Source organism: Hippoglossus hippoglossus, chromosome 12 (genome assembly GCF_009819705.1).
Source record: "Hippoglossus hippoglossus isolate fHipHip1 chromosome 12, fHipHip1.pri, whole genome shotgun sequence".
NCBI lineage: Eukaryota > Metazoa > Chordata > Actinopteri > Pleuronectiformes > Pleuronectidae > Hippoglossus > Hippoglossus hippoglossus.
In genome coordinates, this window is record NC_047162.1 from 11,418,709 (window position 1) to 11,438,335 (window position 19,627).

The 19,627-nt window shown below is 43.7% G+C and overlaps 1 protein-coding gene across 4 annotated transcripts in view; it reads left to right on the forward strand.

Annotated features, from left to right (window-relative positions):
• The window catches only part of ric1 (RIC1 homolog, RAB6A GEF complex partner 1), a 30,667-nt gene extending 13,982 nt beyond the window's left edge, over positions 1-16,685 (forward strand). Inside the window, exons 3-28 of one of the 4 annotated variants that reach the window (XM_034602515.1) lie at positions 2,360-2,439; positions 3,332-3,439; positions 5,559-5,704; positions 6,092-6,228; positions 6,544-6,576; positions 7,044-7,135; positions 8,253-8,341; positions 9,113-9,257; positions 9,361-9,409; positions 9,793-9,978; positions 10,079-10,285; positions 10,460-10,498; positions 10,746-10,856; positions 11,193-11,282; positions 11,404-11,564; positions 12,289-12,427; positions 12,521-12,637; positions 12,727-13,134; positions 13,254-13,565; positions 13,717-13,875; positions 14,349-14,476; positions 14,587-14,867; positions 15,070-15,282; positions 15,373-15,550; positions 15,638-15,826; positions 16,005-16,685. In XM_034602515.1, coding sequence (XP_034458406.1) covers positions 2,360-2,439; positions 3,332-3,439; positions 5,559-5,704; positions 6,092-6,228; positions 6,544-6,576; positions 7,044-7,135; positions 8,253-8,341; positions 9,113-9,257; positions 9,361-9,409; positions 9,793-9,978; positions 10,079-10,285; positions 10,460-10,498; positions 10,746-10,856; positions 11,193-11,282; positions 11,404-11,564; positions 12,289-12,427; positions 12,521-12,637; positions 12,727-13,134; positions 13,254-13,565; positions 13,717-13,875; positions 14,349-14,476; positions 14,587-14,867; positions 15,070-15,282; positions 15,373-15,550; positions 15,638-15,826; positions 16,005-16,320 — 4,113 coding nt within the window. In that variant the 3' untranslated portion in view covers positions 16,321-16,685. The remainder of the gene's footprint in view (positions 1-2,359; positions 2,440-3,331; positions 3,440-5,558; positions 5,705-6,091; positions 6,229-6,543; positions 6,577-7,043; positions 7,136-8,252; positions 8,342-9,112; positions 9,258-9,360; positions 9,410-9,792; positions 9,979-10,078; positions 10,286-10,459; positions 10,499-10,745; positions 10,857-11,192; positions 11,283-11,403; positions 11,565-12,288; positions 12,428-12,520; positions 12,638-12,726; positions 13,135-13,253; positions 13,566-13,716; positions 13,876-14,348; positions 14,477-14,586; positions 14,868-15,069; positions 15,283-15,372; positions 15,551-15,637; positions 15,827-16,004) is intronic. The other 3 variants (XM_034602516.1, XM_034602517.1, XM_034602519.1) reach the window with 3 other exon arrangements.
• The last annotated feature ends 2,942 nt before the right edge of the window (positions 16,686-19,627 follow it).

Here is a 19,627-nt window from a genome sequence, read left to right on the forward strand (position 1 = left end):
AAATAGTAAACATATAGGATTGTGCAGCCATGGTGGAGGTACTCACTGTTCTCATTCACACTTTCATTCATAGCCAGACTTCATTACCATATTATGCTATTATGGCTAAGTAGGTCATTGTAATGAGACTAGGTCCTTCTGTGATAATCTTAACTTCATTTAGTGATAACATGAAATTGATGAAGTGGTTAATTTTAGCTCTGCAACCCTGGAACGCAATGTCTTTTCTCATTGAAGTCTGTGTAACAGTGACTTCACATACAGCAAACACAACACTGCATTTTTCCGTGTGCTGCGATTTTACTTTTGAAAACTACCAATCCAATTTTTCCAGGGTTGTCTTGGACCATGCATGTGCCGGTCTCTGCAACCATCTTGCTTGACGAAGGAGGAAGCTCGTGTCACATTGTGTTTTGTGATTTAAGTAAATAAGGTCTAATGAATGTGTGGATTTTATCTGCATGCGCGCTTCATTGTGTTTAGTAGGTAAGACATGTTACATCTAGCGTGACGTTGTTTTAACAATCCAGTTCAACACATCTGGCTCAAGGGGGCTGATGTTTGACTTATAGAGGCTCTGACCTCACTGTGCTACCTGAACAAATATTTGAACACTGCTGTTTACATAGTTTTCAAAACTGGGAATAAAGTGCCACATCTTCACAATACCAGCTAACTCTATTATTGTGTTATTATTAATATTATCACTCCACAAATTACCCTAATACATGATCCCTATGTAGACTTGGTGTTTATTTCTTATTTTATCTCAAGAAATAGAATGATCTGAAACAAACCTTTGACTCATTGACATTTTCTGAAGTAGATTTCATGCTTGTCAAAGTGTTGTTGTTTTGCGGTTTTCGCCTTTGTGTGGATCAGCAGCTTCGGGGAGCTCTGAGGCTGTTGATGAGTTTAACAGGCCTCAGTGTGGCTCCATGTCCTGTGTCTGGCTGTGATTGTTCTTTTCTAGTCGAGCTACATGTTGCTGCTGGCGTTACCCTCTCTCTGATTTGGGCTCTCTCATAGCTGTGGTGATGTGTTGGCCTGCTACCAACAGTGCTGTCACACTCAAAAAGTCAAGGGTTTCCTCAGTGCACTGCCACAGAATATGAGCAAAACAACTGCGTACAGTGAAGCGCAACTGAATGAAACGTTGTTAATAGTAGAATTATGATTTGTGTCGAACTCACTCTGGTTCAAGGTGGTTTAGTTGCATGAAGAAAGCCTTTTTGTGCACAGCCGTTGCAGAACCGTGGAACATTATTTCTGACAGCCGAGTGTAGATCAGGTTTCGTGTCATGTTTCAGTCTATGGGCTCAATTTCAGCAGTTTCCCTGACAACTGTGTGTGTGTGTGTGTGTGTGTGTGCGTGTGCGCGTGCGCAATGCAGTTGTGGAAAAAAATTAATTTGCAGTATTGTACTTGCATTCTACTTTACTATTATTTTTACATCGAAGATAGGGTGACCTCTCCACAGAATGATTTGTGTGTGTGCTGTTTTTAAATGCTGACAAATTTAGTTTCTCGGGCATCATTATCAGCGAAAGCAGCAGTTTAGACCTGCATGTGTCAGCAACTTGGTGCATTATGTAAAAATAGGCTAATTAGACATTTTTAATGCAGTTTTTAGCCAATTTAGATTGAGTTTTCAAAATTCCTGAGCAGTGAACTTGTGGAAGTAGTTCATTAAATATTTTGAAAACAACCTTAGCATGACTTTTCGAAGGCACATTTACATTTAATTAAAGGATTTATTTATTATTTTTTTAACAAGGACGCACTGTGTCATTGATACGATGCAGCAGAATCTGGGCCCAGCCGTTATGATCGAGTTACAGACAACAGTGACTACAACGTCAGAGCTGCAGCTTCAGTCAAACCTCCCTACACCTTTCATCAGACAAATGAGCACTAACAGCAGTTTAGATCTACATCTGCATCTGAGCCTGTGTTGGCCCTCACATGTGTACAAGTACACGTTGCAGGTAGCTTACTGTACAACGCCAACACAACACTGTGCTATTTTTGGTCTGAATGTGGACACAAGGACTAGGTCTGTTTCCCTTTCTCGTCTAAGATGGTAACGTTAGATGAAGATTTTATTTACTGATTTACTTTTCTTCCCTCCAGCCTCTGCATTGTTTCTCTCCTTGGCTGCATGAAAAGCCACTGAATGACTGTGCAAGTTTGTGATGAAATTCAATTTTACTTTTAAATTATTATTCTCATCCCAATTGCTTTTTTTGTTTGTCTCTCAGTCTGCTTCTCAGTGTCTTCTATTTCCACCTCCCTGATAATAAAGGAGTGTAATTATATATGTGTTTTTAATGAGAGAGTCCCTCCTCTCTGTTTTCAGACTGCCAAAGGGTACATCCTCCTGTTCGACGTGCTGGGTGGAGGGGATGACAAGTACCTCTATGAGCCTGTCTATCCAAAGTGAGTGCGGCACACATGCAAACTGACACACATGCTTATGTAAGGTGAGCCAAGTGAAAGGGGCCAAGCTGGATTTTCCAGGGACGCTCCACCAACTTCTCCCTGAAACTTAATTGTGTTATATGAATATTTTATTTTACCTGTATCAACTGTGTGTTTGCATTTACAAAACACAACCACTGAAAAACAGTTTCAGTTGAAACAGCAGACATCACAATTTGACCCCTGCTACGTTGCTGCTGCTACCTTGTGACTGCTTATGACACATTATAACGACATGGCTGATTTATAAACAGAAGCAGAATTAATTTAAATTAACAGCTTTTTTACCCTTTGGGTATTTCTTGCTCGCTGCAGTTTATTCCTCATTACACTCAGCGTGTGAAATTTCATCAACTGGCATCTGTCCGTTAGAGCAGCTGGAAAACAGTGCCAGGTGGAATACCAGAGCTAAATCCTGTAACATAGTTTTGTTTACTCATGACTTCATGTTTTATTTGCAGTGATTATATGATTGATGAAAGCAGGTAGTGAAATATGAGAAGCTATGGTAGCTTCAGCTAATGCAACAAATACACAACATGGCCATAAGTATGTGGATGAAAAAACTGTGTCTCTGCATTTCTTATTTTCCTTCCCTGAACTTTCTGTTCCTCTGGTTTGTATCTTTCAAGCATCCACATTGTGTGTGTATTTGTGGTGTTTGCCTTTGAGTGTGTATTGTGTGAGGATTAGTGCATTTCACATTCCTGGAGTACATACCCACAGAGGTGGGGCAAGTCTCTGCCTGTAAACTGTTTTTTTCCAAGTTGAAAATGATTTGCATTTTGGCTTTTCGGCACGCATGACTACAAATGACTACAAATCGATTTGTATTAATGTGTTTTCACAGGGGAAGTCCTCGTGTGAAAGTGACCCCAGGTTATAAGGAAGAGCAATGTGCCCCTGCCCTGTCTTTAGAGATGAAGAAGCCTGTGGATCTGGAGGCCCCCATCACCAGGTGGGTACTTTCTTATTGTCCTTTGTCTCTCTCATTCTGTTGTGTCTGCCTGTTTTTTACTACATATAAACCCTATTGACCCCCAGGGTAGGCAAAGCAGGCAATGATGCAGGGCCCCTAAAGTCCGTTGAAACACTCCCGACTTAAGTTCATGGATGTATGCACACAAACTGAAACCACTAAAAGATACATTACGCAGTATATTTAATATGCAGTTTACAATATCACTGTGAATCTAATGTAAGAGCTTCCTGTAAACAATGTTTTTTTTTATCCTCCCCTCCTGTAAACACATTTTCAAATCTTATATCAGAAGCCTTCCGCTAACGGCTCGATTAACTAAACAAGTCAAAACAAAATGTAACATGTTATTCCAGCTTCCTTTCAGTAGCTTTAATTTACTGCACTGACTACAGGATCTGAACTGCATATATGTTGTTTTACCTCACACCGTTCCCCAGTGGCCATTTAAAGAAATTCCACCATTGTTGTAGCTGCTAAACGTTACCCACGCTCTGTATCTGCTAAGAGCATTTGGCTCAGAGTTGTGGCCTAAAAACAAAAATTCTCTCCTTCCTCTCATGGAAATTCGGCATCGTCAGTGAGAAATGGCCGAGGTGCACTGAGAATCCACCCTCATTCACTCTGTGTTAGTTGTAAACACAGAGGCCTGCAGAGAAATATGCATGAATCTGCAGAAACGGAGAGTCGCTGAGAGGGAAGAGTGATGGACAGATGCGGGGGTGGAAGGGTTTAGTCATTGAAGAAAGGAAAGAATGACACATTCATCCCCAGTGTTGCATGGAAGCGTCAGTGATTCACATCGGAAGTTAGAGCAAATTTTGTCCGTAATGAGACTCATGAGCTGTCAATCTCATGAAATATAATTTAGCTGTGACATAACCTGACTACACTTGGTTGTTACTCAAAATGAGGGGTTTCTATTTTGTCATTTCCAAAGCCAGCTCCATAAAATGTTAACAGGCTGTTTTCTTTCCTACACATTCTCTGTAAAGGCTTAAAAAAAGAACCATAAACGATGTTTCCTCTCTTTTTCCAATTAATTATGACGCGTTGCACTTCAGTTCCTCTAGCTGTCAACAACACCCTGTTAGGACACAACATCTTCTACGCAAATCATTCAATTTTCATACAAGCCAATAATAAATATAATTGCCATTGTGCAAAAACAAACAGGAGATTCCGTTTTCCTTTTTACCATTGAAGCCTGTGGTGGTCTTAAAGTCCACAAATTATAATATAATTGGTGAGAAGAGAAAATAATAACTTTTGACTTGAAAACCGGTGTCTGCTATACCTCCTTATTTTCTCCTTCGTGATTTCAGTCTTTGCTAATTTCAGTTCTTTCATAGTTTCTTTCTTCTCGTTCTTCACCTTCCCTCCTGTCACCCCCACTCCCTTTAACTTGACGCCTTTTGTTCGCCGAGTGACGAGAGCTGTCACTCCGCCAATTTTCTGCTCAATTTTCTTTTTTTCCCATATTTTTTATTTATCTTGCGTTTCTTATTATCGGCGTCACTCCTGCCTCTGTGTTCATCTGTCACATCTCCTCCGCAGTCTGCACTAGATTACAGGGTAATCATCCGAACGAGAGCGCGCTGTCTGCATTTCACAGGCACAGCTTGATTTTTGCAGGAGATGAGCGGGCGTCTCCTGCTGTGAAACTGCCATAAAAGTCATTGCCTCCTCCACAGTGAAAGTCCACTGTTCTTCACATCTTTTGTCTCCCTTTATTCTCTCTCCTTTCTCACCCTTGCTTTTCATCCCTCGCTTGTCCCATTGTGTCATCCTCAGTCTCAGGCCGGGGACAATGAAGCGCTATGCGCACACACACACACGCGCTGTTTGTTCCCTCATGTGTTAGAGGACAGTGAGCCTTGGCACTGGCAGCTATGTGGCCTCGTCGCAGCTGACCAGTAAAACTTTCAGGCTTCACTCAGAGGGCACAGCTGGATGAAGACTAGCCCACTGTTTTCTAACACTCTGGTGTTTATCTTGTTCCCGCCCTTCCCACAAACTGCCCCTGTCTTTTACTACCTATTCAATTTTTTCAATCAAAATGCTAATTTCAGTTTATTTTTTTTCTTCCTCCCACCAGTCTGCAGTCCCTCCAGGAGGACTTGCTGGTGTGCACAGCAGACGGCTACCTCCATGTGCTGCACTGGGACGGGCTGGGCAGTAACGGACGCAAGGCCATCTGCCTCACTACGATCCCTTTCTCGCTAGACCTGCAGTCTGCTCGAGGTTAGAGAAGACCTGTGCATGAAGCTAACCACACACAGCAGATCTGATTGTCAATGAAAGTGTAAAAAGAAGCTACAGATCACTTGATATTGTTGAGAAATAAATGATCTTTCCTGATTTAACTTTCCATCATTAGCTGCAGCTCCTGATTCAGTGTCTTTGTCTTATTATGTTTGTGTGTGGGGTGTTTCTCATGTTGTGAGGGACCTAAATCTACTGTATATCTACACAGTCACATTATGGGGAATTGTTTTAAGGTTAGGCTTAGCATTATCTGTCAGGTTTAGGCTTGTAGTAGTTATTGTTAAGGTTTAAGTGTCGTCAGAAATATATATTTAGGTCAATGTAATGCGGTCTGAAATCATGTGTGTGTGTGTTTGTGTGTAGGTGGTCCCTCTCTGGACCTGGAGGGAGTGTATATCCGTTGCATGGAGTATTGTGTGACCCTGGACGGGTACGCCGTGGTTCTGAGCGATGGGCGCCTGGGTTTCATCACACCGCTTAACAACACCATCACCGCAGACGTAAGGACTCTCACAGACACACACACACACGTACACTCGCAGTTTATGTTAAAATATACATATGACAAATTATCAAAGTGTGTAATACTTTTAGTCTTTAAAAACTATTAAGTCTCTTTTTTATCTTTAAACTCACAGATAGCCTGCATTTGGTACAACTAATGTTTTCACTATGCAAATTAGCATATGACACAGAGGAGTCAACTCAGATGTATTTTAATCAGGAAAATCCCTGATAGAATAACATGTCTGTTTTGTGATATTATCCTTTTGTTCCTGCAAATCAATTGAAATTTCTGTTTGGCTTTCGTGTAGCTGATGGAATCTGTTACCTCGCCATGCTCCAAGGTATTTTTGTGTGGAAATAAAATGTAAAAACAGATGTAAAAACGATCAATGGAGGTCAACTGGACGCACTGTGTTCTTTTTGAGAGTTGTCGTTGAGCCCTCTCTGGTTTCAGTAAAGTTTGATTTAATAATGAAAGCAGCAACAGTAACCTTAGTTTTCCTGAAGATGATCGATACACAGAACCATTTATGGAGGACAAAAGTCCAAACTGGTGATGCGTAGGATTCAGTTCAGGACCTGGAGCTATTTCTTTATCTGGCTTTATTAAAGCAGGGATGTCTGTATCTGTTTATTTTTCTGAAAACTGGCATGAAATTAGATACTTGAAATTGGAAAGTAAGTGTTGACGTCACCATCAAGATATATAAAGTGTTTTTAAGGAGATAGCAGTTAAGTCACTGACATCATACAGACAAAAAGTTTTATGTAATTGTTAATGATTTTGTATTCGTGTGTGTGTCTCCAGCAGCTGCAGGGCGTCTGGGCGGCAGATGTCACTGATGGCACCTGTGTGGCTGTCAACAACAAGTACAGACTGATGGCCTTTGGCTGCGCCAGGTATGCGTCTGTCCCATTTTCTCATTGTGTCTGCGCAAAAAACAGTGTCGAGAAGTAAACGTGGGTGCGTTTGTTTGCGTATGTGTGTTACAGAGAGCGATTGTTGTCCGTGTGGTGTGTGTCCGCTGTGACGATCTGTCAGCTTGTGTTTGCAGAGGCTGCCTCGTGTGCTTGTCAGAAACTCCTCATGGATCGTACAATCTGCCAGCTTGGCAGGAATTTCTCTTCCTCACTGCTCCAATCTCTTCCTCTTCAACTTTTTCTTCGGTTTTGTTTGCGTCTTGTACCTTAACATGTGATTATTGTCCTGCAGTTACCTTTCTTTCCAGCCCCCTTGTAAAAGTCAGTGTAAGAACACAGCAGGAAAAGTGGGTGTGTTGATGACGTTTTTAACACTTGTTGGCTGCGAAGAATCCATTATCTGAGGATGAAAAAGAGATGCCATGCACGTAGAAGACGAAGATGTCAACTTGGAAAGATGACAGCTTTTGGGAGATAATGACCGATGCCAGTGTCGATGTGATATAAACAAAACCACTGTGCTCTCTGCAGCGGAAGTTATGTGTCATATCCTGCCTCCTGCAGGCACCACCCAGACTCCACCTCTCTCGCCTGAATGTTCTGCACACATTCCCATTGTTGTGAATGCATCTGACCTGGAGTTCATGTCGGAAAACTGCTTTAGAGAAAAATGAAGGTCTCGCAGTACAGGGAGAAAACACAGCTCAGTATGGTCAAGTTAAATACACATCCAAATTAAAGGGCTGGTTACTTAAATGTACATTGGTGTGATTTTTACTGCTGAATTAACGTCCACATCAGTTGGCAGCGGCTGAAGAACCACATTTTAAGCCTCTGTGATAAAGTGTTTGCTATGACACACAGTAGAAATACTTTGACCTTGGCGTTGTTGGTTTAGAGGTATGTGCATGCATGCGTGTGTGTCCAAATGAGTGTGCAGTCGAGTGCACAGACACGCTGGAAGTTGTTCAAAGCAGAGAAATGTAGCTTGAAGGTATTTACTCCAAATTACAGCCAGAGGTCACCGGCCCTGTCGCACCGCTGATCGTTAAATCTTAAAATGATGTCTGTTTAACTGCGGTTGCTCTCGTTTCAGTGGCTCCGTGCTGGTGTACATGATCGACACTGCAACAGGGTCCATGCAGCTCTCCCACAAACTGGAGCTCACGCCAAAACACTACCCAGGTACCATCCATACGTATCTCCTCTAGTCTCCCTCCTCTCTTTATCTGTCTCTCTGTCTGTCTTACCCCTACACACAGTCCTCTCTGAGATAACTCGCATTCCTTCAGCTTTCTCCCTCTTGGGTATACACGTCTATGTTTCCTCACAGATCACATCTGTTTCAGTCAGACTTCTCAGATGGGATCTAAAGCCACAGCTCCATCTAGTGGTTGAACTTCCATGTAGAACCACCACTGAATCAGCCTGTTTCTAATTTTGTTGAGTTTTATATTTATAGGGGCATTTTATAAAGTTTTCTTTAAAAAAAAAGTCTTATTAGGGACTAAAATGATTTTAAAGTAAAGGCAGTGGTGCTAGTTATAAATTTCAATTTCAAGCTGTGGAAAAACCTTTTTTGTGGCTATTGTGCAAGAGGAAGAAGGAACAACTGCATTTCAAAAGGCTTTGCTCAGCTATTGCTTGAGTTAATAAATCATTGTTCATGTTTGGTTTGCTTTGTTGTGGTTTTTGTTGTTACCAGAAAGCCTCTGGGGACATTTGAAAACAAAGAGCAAAACATTAATGAGCTCAGCAGATTAAACAAAAAGACAACATAGAAAAATATTCTTGGTCACAAACTGAAATGTGTGTGAGAAATTCAAATAAATTCTTACAGTCTTATAGTCTAGAGTGTAATGACTCAGTGACGTCATTTGAAAAAAATTGAATTTCTAAGAAGTCAACAAAAGCTCCAGTGTTCTGAACTTTACTCTAATGTCGTTGCCTCTTCAGACATCTACAACAAGACGGGCCCAGTCAAACTCATCTGCTGGTCACCTGACTACAGTGTAGTCATGGTTACGTGGGAGTGCGGTGGCCTATCGCTGTGGAGCGTCTTTGGAGCTCACCTCATCTGCACTCTGGGAGAGGACTTTGCGTGGGTGGACACACACATCCGTACACAACTGTTAATGACATTTCATATGAACCATTTTGTTGTAATTGTGGAATTTCTAATATATTTTTCCTCCTCCCCTCAGGTATCGTTCTGATGGTACTAAGAAGGACCCCATTAAAATCTGCTCTATGGTTAGTGGAGTTCTAGTACTGTCCCAACAACAAACTTTTAAAAATAAATAAAACTCTTGAGTACTAAATATTAAAAAGACTTAAGGCCACGAAGATCAAGTAATTGAAAGAATCATAAAACACGACTATAAAAGAAAGTCAAACCACAGCTTGTTTCAGTTGTGACTATGTTTTCTGGCTGAAACTCACTCACCACCCCTGTTATTTAAAAGCAAATTGCAGTTCATTGAAGTGGAACAGAAGCAATTCCATGTGCTCAAATTAGAATAATGAGTTTTTCTTCATTGCATGGTTTATCTGTTGCATATTAAAAAGATATTTTTTCTCATAGCAGGAAGAAAGAGATTACCAGTTAAATGTAAAATGTATTTTGCCGATCACAGTGCTGGGGAGCAGAGGGCTACCACCTGTGGGTGCTGCCTATCAAACAAGAGAGGAAACGGCAGGAAGAACCTCAGGAAGAGGTGGAGGTGGAGATGGAGATGGTGGAACCTCCTCAGTCCTCCCAGCAGGCCGGCATACTGCAGTTCCAATTTATCAAGAGTGCCCTCACAGTCAACCCCTGCACAGTGAGAAGAGACACAAATGATAAACCTTTTGTCCAAACATACAAAATGCACGTCAACATTAACAATTCATGCTGTGTGTGCTGCTCTCTCCACCGTGCAGAGTAACCAGGAGCAGGTGTTACTCCATGGTGAAGACCGCCTCTACCTGACCTGCGGTGACCCCTCGCAGGTCCAGGGCACCTCTGACGCGCACACACACGTGCACCCGTGCGATGGCAGCCCAATGCACCCCGCCCCCAAACCCGAATCCTCTCTCTCTCAGGGACTCAGCACTTTACTGGGACACAAGCACTGGCACGTGGTCCAGGTGAGGATGCACAGACTTTGCGTCTCGATAGGCGGGATTTTATTTTGAAAAACAATGGCAAGATTCTTGACTTATTTCTCAGGATTCAGGTGCACAGAATGAATTAATACATGATCAAAATAGATGCATTTCATATTTTTTTTCTAATTCTCCTTTCCTTTTGCTTTCCTCAAGATCCACAGCACATACCTAGAGAGCAACTGGCCGATAAGGGTGAGTCACATACAACGTGTGTTAAATCGTCATTGGAATTTTTTCCCATGAGTGCTGAACCTCTTTACTCTCTGGCATTGAATTTGACGTTATATGTGGAACATGTAGACATCTGGTATCACAAACAGGTTAAAACAACAAGAAGAATCTTTTTCATGGGGTATCAGATGCTGGCATGAGTGTATAACGCCCATTTTATATGATTTATGGCTAAACATACAATATTGTACTCTTTCTTTGTGTACAGTTTGCAGCCATAGACACAGCAGGCCAGTGCATGGCTGTAGCAGGGAGGCGGGGTTTTGCACACTACTCCTTATTCACAAGGAAATGGAAGCTGTTTGGAAATATCACTCAGGTAAGTAACGCCGTCCCCTGGAGGACAAAAATCTACATTTAACCCTCTCTGGATGTTAATCAGTGTTAAAACAAATGATTGACTCGTGCCTGGAAAGTGTTAACTCTGAAACAATTGTAATTTTATTTTGTCTGGACTGAACAGGTCAGCAATTATCACCTCTTACCTTTTTTTTAAATTCTCCCAGATATAACACTGTTATACATGTTGCACAGCTAGATTTTTGTCTGTCAAAATATTATTAAGATGTATTCACTTGTAATGGTTAAGATTTCTAAATATTTCCAGGTTAGTTTTTTGTCAATAATGTTAATGTGTGTTTGTATTTCTCTGTAGGAGCAGAACATGACGGTGACGGGAGGTCTTGCTTGGTGGAAAGACTTTGTGGTGGTGGCCTGCTACAATCATATAGACCACCAAGAGCAGGTGAGGCTGAAGCCCCGCTCACATCATCCTCACACATCCCTCTACTTCATAATATAGATGATGATTTAGTTTCTGTTGGTCACGTCATGACGTCTTTCTCTGTTTCCTCTCTGGACACTAGTTGAGGCTCTACCAACGCTCATCCAACCTGGACAACGCCTTCGCCTCGGTCACTAAGCTGCACTCAGACACGCTGCTGCTCAACGTCTTCAGAGACATGGTCATCTTGTTCCGAGCCGACTGCTCCATCTGCCTCTATAGCATTGAGAGGAGGAATGACGGGTGGGCTCATGTTACGCTTCCACTTACAGAAAAGATTCAGTATTACATATCTGACATGCATCTTTCCCAGAGAAAAATATCATTTGTTTGTATTCTGACAGATTTTGCCTTTGGCTTCTACAACCTGTATATTCATGTTAATCTACACTACTGGTCAAGCTTTGTGTTCTCGAAACAAATGTTATTACTGTTTAGAGCTGATTGTGTCTTTTCGAAACTGGATCTTTCTGCACATTCAGCACAGTTTTCTTCATTTCACACACTCTAGCACGAGGGAATTCCCTGGCACCAGTAGTCATAATAGTTTTAGATATCGGTGCTGTTCCCTTGGGAAAAGAGGCTTTTAGTTAAAGCTGTTGACCTAAAACCTATCACATGACAGAGCTAGGCCTCAGCTTTATGTCTGACATAGTTTGTACTACAACAGTGTCTCGCCAGTGTCAGAAAGATCACTGTCTAAATTCAAGTTTAATTTAAAAGCTGAATGTAATCTAGAAACCAACCTCAATGAAGTAGTTCAGTGTTTTATACCTTTACCAGAAAGAAAATTAGATTCTCCTCAGCAGTCAAATTCTTTTGCCTCCTTAAAAGGTTCTCTCAATCTTTTTCAAGCACCTTATTGTTAAAATACTCTTCATCCTGTTGTTCTTCACATGCAGTATGTGTTTTTAACTTGATGTCATGAATTGTGACTCACTGTGTGTATTTGTGCATGTCGCTCCAGTCCAAACCCGTCAGCCAGCGTGGAGCTGCTGCAGGAGGTGTCCATGTCTCGCTACATCCCTCACCCGGCCCTCGTAGTCTCCGTCACACTCACATCCGTGCGTACAGAGACTGGGATTACTTTGAAAGCCCCGCAGCAGGTAACACAAGACCATTTACACAAATACACAAACATGAAATATCTATAGTTGCATGTCTATTCATGATTTTATATGTGTGCGTGTGTATTTCAGGCCTGCATGGCAGAAAGCATCATGTTGAATCTGGCTGGCCAGTTGATCATGCTACAGAGGGACCGCTCAGGTCCACAGGTACGAGACAAGGAGACCCCTGCTAATAACAAGAAGCTGGTGAGTGGAAACACTGTTGAATGGTAATATTTAGTTTTTACATATTTGTAAAGGATTCCCTGTAACTTATTTAATTTTTTCGTCTCTAGCTACCATTTTGTCCTCCTGTGGTGTTGGCCCAGTGTGTGGAGAACGTGTGGACCACCTGTCGCTCCAACAGGAAAAAGCGCTACCTGCTGGACGCCCTGTGGCTGTCATGCGGCGAGGCAGGCATGAAAGTCTGGTTGCCCCTGTTCCCCCGGGACCACCGCAAGCCCCACTCCTTCCTCTCCAGACGCATCATGCTGCCATTCCACATCAACATCTATCCCCTGGCTGTACTGTTTGAGGACGCCCTGGTACTTGGGGCAACCAATGAGACTGTGCTTTACGATGGGCTGCAGGGATCAGCAGAGCCACTGGAGGCGCTCTTTCCCTACTGCACAGTAGAGAGGACCTCCCAGATCTACCTCCACCACATCCTCAGGCAGCTGCTGGTTCGAAACCTGGGTGAACACGTACGTGGACCCCACCTCTCTTTTCATCTTTCAGCCTATTAAAGGACTGCTGGAGAAAAATCAACACAATCAAACAATTACTCCATTCTTTCCTTTCCTTAACGTTTCTTCACCCACAGGCTTTGATGCTGGCTCAGTCATGTGCCTCCCTCCCCTACTTCCCCCATGTCATGGAGCTGATGGTGCATGTGGTCCTGGAAGAAGAGGCGACATCACGGGAGCCCATCCCAGACCCTCTGCTGCCCACCGTGGCCAAGTTCATCACAGAGTTCCCGCTCTTCCTTCAGACCATCGTCCACTGCGCCAGGAAGACGGAGTACGCGTTGTGGAACTACCTGTTTGCCGCTGTGGGAAACCCCAAAGATCTGTTCGAGGAGTGCCTCATAGCTCAAGACCTGGACACAGCAGCCTCGTATCTGATTATACTGCAGGTAGTTACTGGGGATGTGCTTTTCACTACATAACTCTGAGACTATTTAACAGGTTTAGACAGAAAACAAAATCCCCTGACTGGAGTTATTTAGTGTGTCATGAAAAACATTTGTTGCTCACTGTCTTTTCTACTGTTCCCTCCCTATTAAGAACATGGAGGTTCCAGCAGTGAGCAGGCAGCACGCCACCCTACTCTTCAACACGGCGTTGGAAAAGGGCAAGTGGGACCTGTGTCGGCACATGATCCGATTCCTCAAAGCCATTGGCTCAGGGGAGATGGAGACTCCGCCCCCAACACCCACCACTCAGGTGAGCAAGTTCAAATCATCTCAAAACTAGATAATTTGTGCAGTTTATACTTGGGCCACATCCAGGCAAAAAGAATAAATGAAAATCATATTCACAGATGTTTTCATTGATCCACACTGAAAGGCTAGAAACATTGATATTTGTTTGAACTTAGTCATCAGTGGCTTAGTGTGTCTGGAAGGCAAAATCTAATTAGAAATAAGTAATGTCTTGAAATATGGTACAAAATCAATGCCTAGATGACATAAAGCTTCCTGCTGTGATGCCGGTACTAATATATTGATCAATAATGCTCACATCAAAACACCAGAAATGGCACAGGAAGAGTTCGGACATCAAACAACAAACCAGACTCCTGGAAACGGCTCAACTGTCGACTTTTTGTTAGATCTACAAACATTTCACTGTGAACTATAATAAATTCATATTATTATGGATACAAGTGAACATAATGATGTGTGTCTTTGTGGTAGGAACCCAGCTCAACTGAGATCTTTAGAAATCGCAGCATTAGTTTGTCTCAGTCGGCAGACTGCATCACCCCAGGAAAGTTCAACCTGCAGAAGACCTTCAGTATGCCCACTGGACCCTCGGTTAAAGGGTAGAGACAAACGCACACACACACACATTTTGGAGATTTTGATTGATTGAGTATTCAGTTTTGCTCACGGTTTCTCTTATTGTCCGTCTCCCTGCTTTGGTTCCTGACAGCCGGGATGTGGAGTGTCCAGAGAACATGTATATTGATATGATGCTGTGGCGCCACGCCCGTCACCTCCTGGAGCAGGTGCGCCTCCGCGACCTGGGGTGCTTCTCGGCACAGCTGGGCTTCGAGCTCATTGGCTGGCTGTGCCGCGAACGGAACCGCGTGGCTCACGTAGATGATTTTGTTTCGGCGTTGAAAAGGCTCCATAAGGATTTTCTCTGGCCGTTTCCTGTTATTCCTGTGGGAAGCCTCAGCTCGCCCCTGAAGAACGGACAGTGTCGCACAGGTGAGTGACAGGATCCAGATAATAGAGGAGCTTGCTGGGAAACTAAACAAACACAAATGACCAAGTGCTATTGTTTTTTAAATGTTTTTAAAAGCTTAACTGAGTAGAGATTAGAAATGCTACAGTTGTTACATGCATTCATAAAAGTTAGACCTTTGATTCAATGCTCATATGTCATGCCGATTTTTGTTGTTGCTCTAAGTGCTGAGCACGAGGCTGTTGAAGTCGCAGTCGGCCGACAGCCTGTTGAACAGCGACATGGACACAGCGCCCCTTCAGGCAGATCCCACCAACCACACCTGGCTGGACGGGCTCGGGCAGGGGGCCAAAGACATGGACACGGCCTCGTCGGCTCACTCCAACCAGCACTCACCACAGACACACGACGCCTTCCTGTCACTGCTCACCAACAAAGGTAATCCCCGACAGAAAAACAGACTCATGTTTGCAAATGTCATCAGGTTTTATTTTGTTTAACCCTTTCTTTCACTGCTCATCCCTCTAGTGGAGGAGTACAGCATCGGCTCGGCCACAGACCTCACAGAAACCAGCTCAGTGGTGGACGGTGATTGGACGATGGTCGACGAGAACTCGTCCACCCTGAGCCTGAGCCAGGCCGAGCTGGAGCACATCTCCATGGAGCTGGCCAACAAGGGCCCGCACAAGTCGCAGGTGCAGCTCAGGTCAGTCCACTGTCTCATTTTGTGTTTTTAATTCATTCAACAAGAAACCAAGGCCTGTAGCTCGACAGCTGTTTCCTCTCTCTTCAGGTACCTGCTCCATGTGTTCATGGAGGCCGGCTGTCTGGAGTGGTGCGTAGTGATAGGTTTGATCCTGCGGGACGCAAACGTGATCAAGCAGGTGATCAGCTTCCTGGACAGCCCAGAGGTTCCCCAAGAAACTGTGCAGAATGTCCGGAGCGGCTTATTGGCTGTGGACACATGGGTCTCCACTGACTGGTGGGTAAAACACGGGGGTATAACCTGTCCAGATGGGTTTGTTCCCAGTTTGAGTCTTTATCTCTTTCTATCGTCAGTTTGTTGCTATTACAGATCTATTTTTTTAATATCAAAAAGAATGTATGTGAACTGTCATGCTAAAGCTTTCTCTGTCCCTCGACTCTCTTCTCATCTCCAGCCTGGGATACAAACCATTTCTCAACCTGATCCAGCCGCAGCTGCAGCAGTTGATGGACTCGGTGTCGGAGCAGGTTTTGCCTGAAGCTTTCCAGCCAACCAGCCAGAGCTCCAAACTGGGAGGCTCTGAAGGTCTGGGAGGTGCTGCCGCGCCCCGGCCCGAGGACAGCAGAGGAGCGGCGGCTCCGCTGGGCCTGTCGCTGCCCTCCCTCGAACCTGCGGGAGGTTTTCCTCGCCCCCCCTCAGAGGACTGTCCCCCAGAACAGACAGAGGAGCAGGGGGACGAGGAGGGAGCCTACGACTGCACCCTGTCATGAAGCCAGGCGCCTCCTCTGGACTCCGTATGAACTCGAGCCTGGAGGAGGCAGCACCAGCTGCAGTGGCTGACAGGAAATGGACCTAATTTGTGTGTGTGTGAGTGTGTTTGCGAGCGTGCACAGAAAGTACGTCTTGCAGGATCTTACAGTATTACCCACTCTTCAGATTTGCCCTCGGTGTCGACTAGAGTCCCTGTGGATGCTGAGCAACAGAGACGTCACAGCACAACTGGATGGGATTCATCTGCCGTCCAACAGGCCTCACTTTACCAAAACGCTCTGTCAGAATAAAGGTCACCTGTGTGAGTGTGTCGTGGTGTTTGGAAGCTGTGGACCAGCGCAGGAAGGCACCAGGTTTTTATTCCGGAACAAGTTGTTCGGCACTCGGTCCAGTGCAATTGGAAAAACTTTGATTTTATTTTTTTTGGTCAGTGTCTTGTTGTTTCATTCGGTACAAGAATCAGCTCGGAGACAAATAACCGGAGTGTGTTCGATCGCGGCGTCTTGCTCCATTGCTACTCATCATGTAGAACAAAGGTCTTTGGTGGTGAAACCATTTTTCAAGATGCGCTGGAAGTGTGTCTGAGCCTAAAGTGTGCGCACAAGAGGTGTTTCATACTTTGCATACCTCATCTGACTTCAAACTATTTTTGTGATACCTTTTTCAATGACGTGTGTACAGGAGAACATTATTTTTCTATCAAGTACACACCCTGTCCCTCTATAAAGAGCAAAAGGTTCATGGTATGAATTCTGTGTAATTCAAGGGAAGTGACGACGTGAAGACCTTTGAAGATAATGGTCTCTGGAGAAGAGTCTGTGGTTGCGAGTGCAGAAGTGTTTTTACCACTGATCAGTACCTCTCTCTGTTCATGTATTTTTCATGCATCCATGCCCCCCACCCTCCCCCATCCCCGACTTTGGTGAAGTGCAGGCGTAAAACAAACGTTTGAATTGGGAGTTGGAGCCAGAAGCGGCTTTTCTCAGTGTGGTCCAGGTTTTAGACAAAGAGCAAAGTGGTGTTCAGTGTTCCTGAGGCGAGCAGATTTAAAGGAGACACATTATGCTCAGATTCATCATTTTAATGTGTGTCACTGTTTGAAAAGGTCGACACGCCCTAATGTCGTCGTCTCGTCCCGTGCATCATGCAAATATCGGGCATCTTGACGTCATGTGACAGAATCACGTAGAATCTTCAGCAGGACTGTTGGACACGGTTCTGCAGGAGCGTCTGTGGAGATGCTCCCTTTGGCCGCAGACTTTTTAACTTTGCAGAACATTCACACAAATAAATGTTTAACAGACTAGAGGAAGGAAAACCTGAAAAGGCATCGTACGTCTCCTTTAAAGCTGCAGAGTAGTAGAGGTCGTGTGCTGTAAAAACCAAATCATGACACTTTAAACACACATTTGTTTTTCAGTCGGATCGCTAACATTGTGTAATTTAAGCCGTCTTACTCTGCAGGTTTTTTTCCCGACTATGCTGTCGGAGCACAATTTGATTCTCAGTGACGCGTCAGCATCGTTCTGACAAAGGATGAAATTGAAGCCAGTGTGGCCTCGGCCCTGGTTGTTTGATGGACGATGCGGAATCGAACCTTCGCCACGTGATCAGGACAAACATTTCATTCAGTCCATCGTACATATCACCTCCCTGAACCAGTCCCTCCGCCTGCTCCTGTGTGGATCTATTCCCAACGCGTGTACCACATTGTATTGTTGACAGATTTTTGACATGTTTGGTGACCTCCATCACATGGGATTGATTTTTAAATATATTAGTCATCATTATTAACTATTATTTATTGGCATTATAGCTGAATGATCTTTGCTGAATTGATACCTGGACGTGTGCTTGTATTTTTTTTTTTATGACTGATGACCTTTCCTCCTTTTAGTCCATCAGTCACGTATTGGCTCCATAAGCACTAAAAGGTTTATCACAGTTACGTCAGTATTACGTCGTGCAATGAATTGAAATGTTACTCCGCTTCTTTTGTTTCTGTTCCCTTCTCCCTTTTTCAGCTTTTACTTTTCACGAATGACCAAATCAGGCGAATAGAAACGTGTTTTCTCTCTTGTGCCGTTTGTGCAAGACGAGTTTGAAAGTCAACATTTTCCTCTTCTGTCTTCTCCTCTTAACAAAAGGGCAAACTTTCCCACCGATGTACTGTCGTCCCTCTGCGTAAAACCCCCCTGTGTCCCCCCCCCCTCGTCCCCGCCCCTGAACCCAGGCTACAGCTCCACCTCGCTGCTCCGCTGTACGCTTCTACTTGACTTGAAGAAACGAAAACAAAAAAACACGGTGACTTGATGAACCAAAGACTTAACGTCCAGAGGCCTTCTGATTGGAGCTCGATCGAGCGCTGGAGTCATTATGCAGAGGGAACAAAACCTCACACACACACACACACACACACACACACACACACACACACACACACACACACACACACACACACACACACACACACACACACACACACACACACACACACACACACACACACACACAACCACAACCCATCCTTCTCATTGGAAACGACCATCAACGCTCAGAAACAAGTTCCTCTCTGCGAAGATCAGTATTTCAGATCTTGTGGTGGTTTCCTTCTCTGCAGGCGAGGAGCGGGTCAGCCAGGTGCGTCTCGTGGTACTTTCTCGGGGGGGTGACGCGTCCACCCAGACGTGGACAGCTCCCCCTCCCTCCTCCGGTGTACAGTGTAAACGTGTTGTTTCCTCGGCAGGAGCAGCAGATTATCCTCAATGCAGTGTAAAGAAACTCTTGTACATTTGCCTTTTCTACTCATGTTTGGTTTTCTACTTTACAGTTTGTTTGTTTTTCCCTTGTACATAAAGATCAATAAATTATTTTTAAAAATGGTTAGTTTGCCTCAATTGAACAATTGAAATGTATTATATGTGACATCTTTGATTGCCTTTATTAGATCTTGACAGGAAGTAATTAGTAGCATCCAGGTAATTGATCCAATCAGAGTGAGCAGGTCACATTAGACTCCGCCTCCTAGTCCAATAGGCTACACTCCACAAGTACATTTACTTTTAATACTTAAAGTATATTTAAAAGCAAGTACTTACTTTTGTCAAGTAGAAAAGTTAATGTACTTGTTTTTACTTTGGTACATTCTTATATTTATTTGAACTTCTACTTAAGTAAAATGTTGAGTACTTATTACACCGTATGTATCTTAACCATTAAGATATCATGTCACCCCCGCCAACTTAAAATGGTCTGATCTGCTTTTCTATAAAAATACAGATCATAAATCAACATGCTGTAAATAAG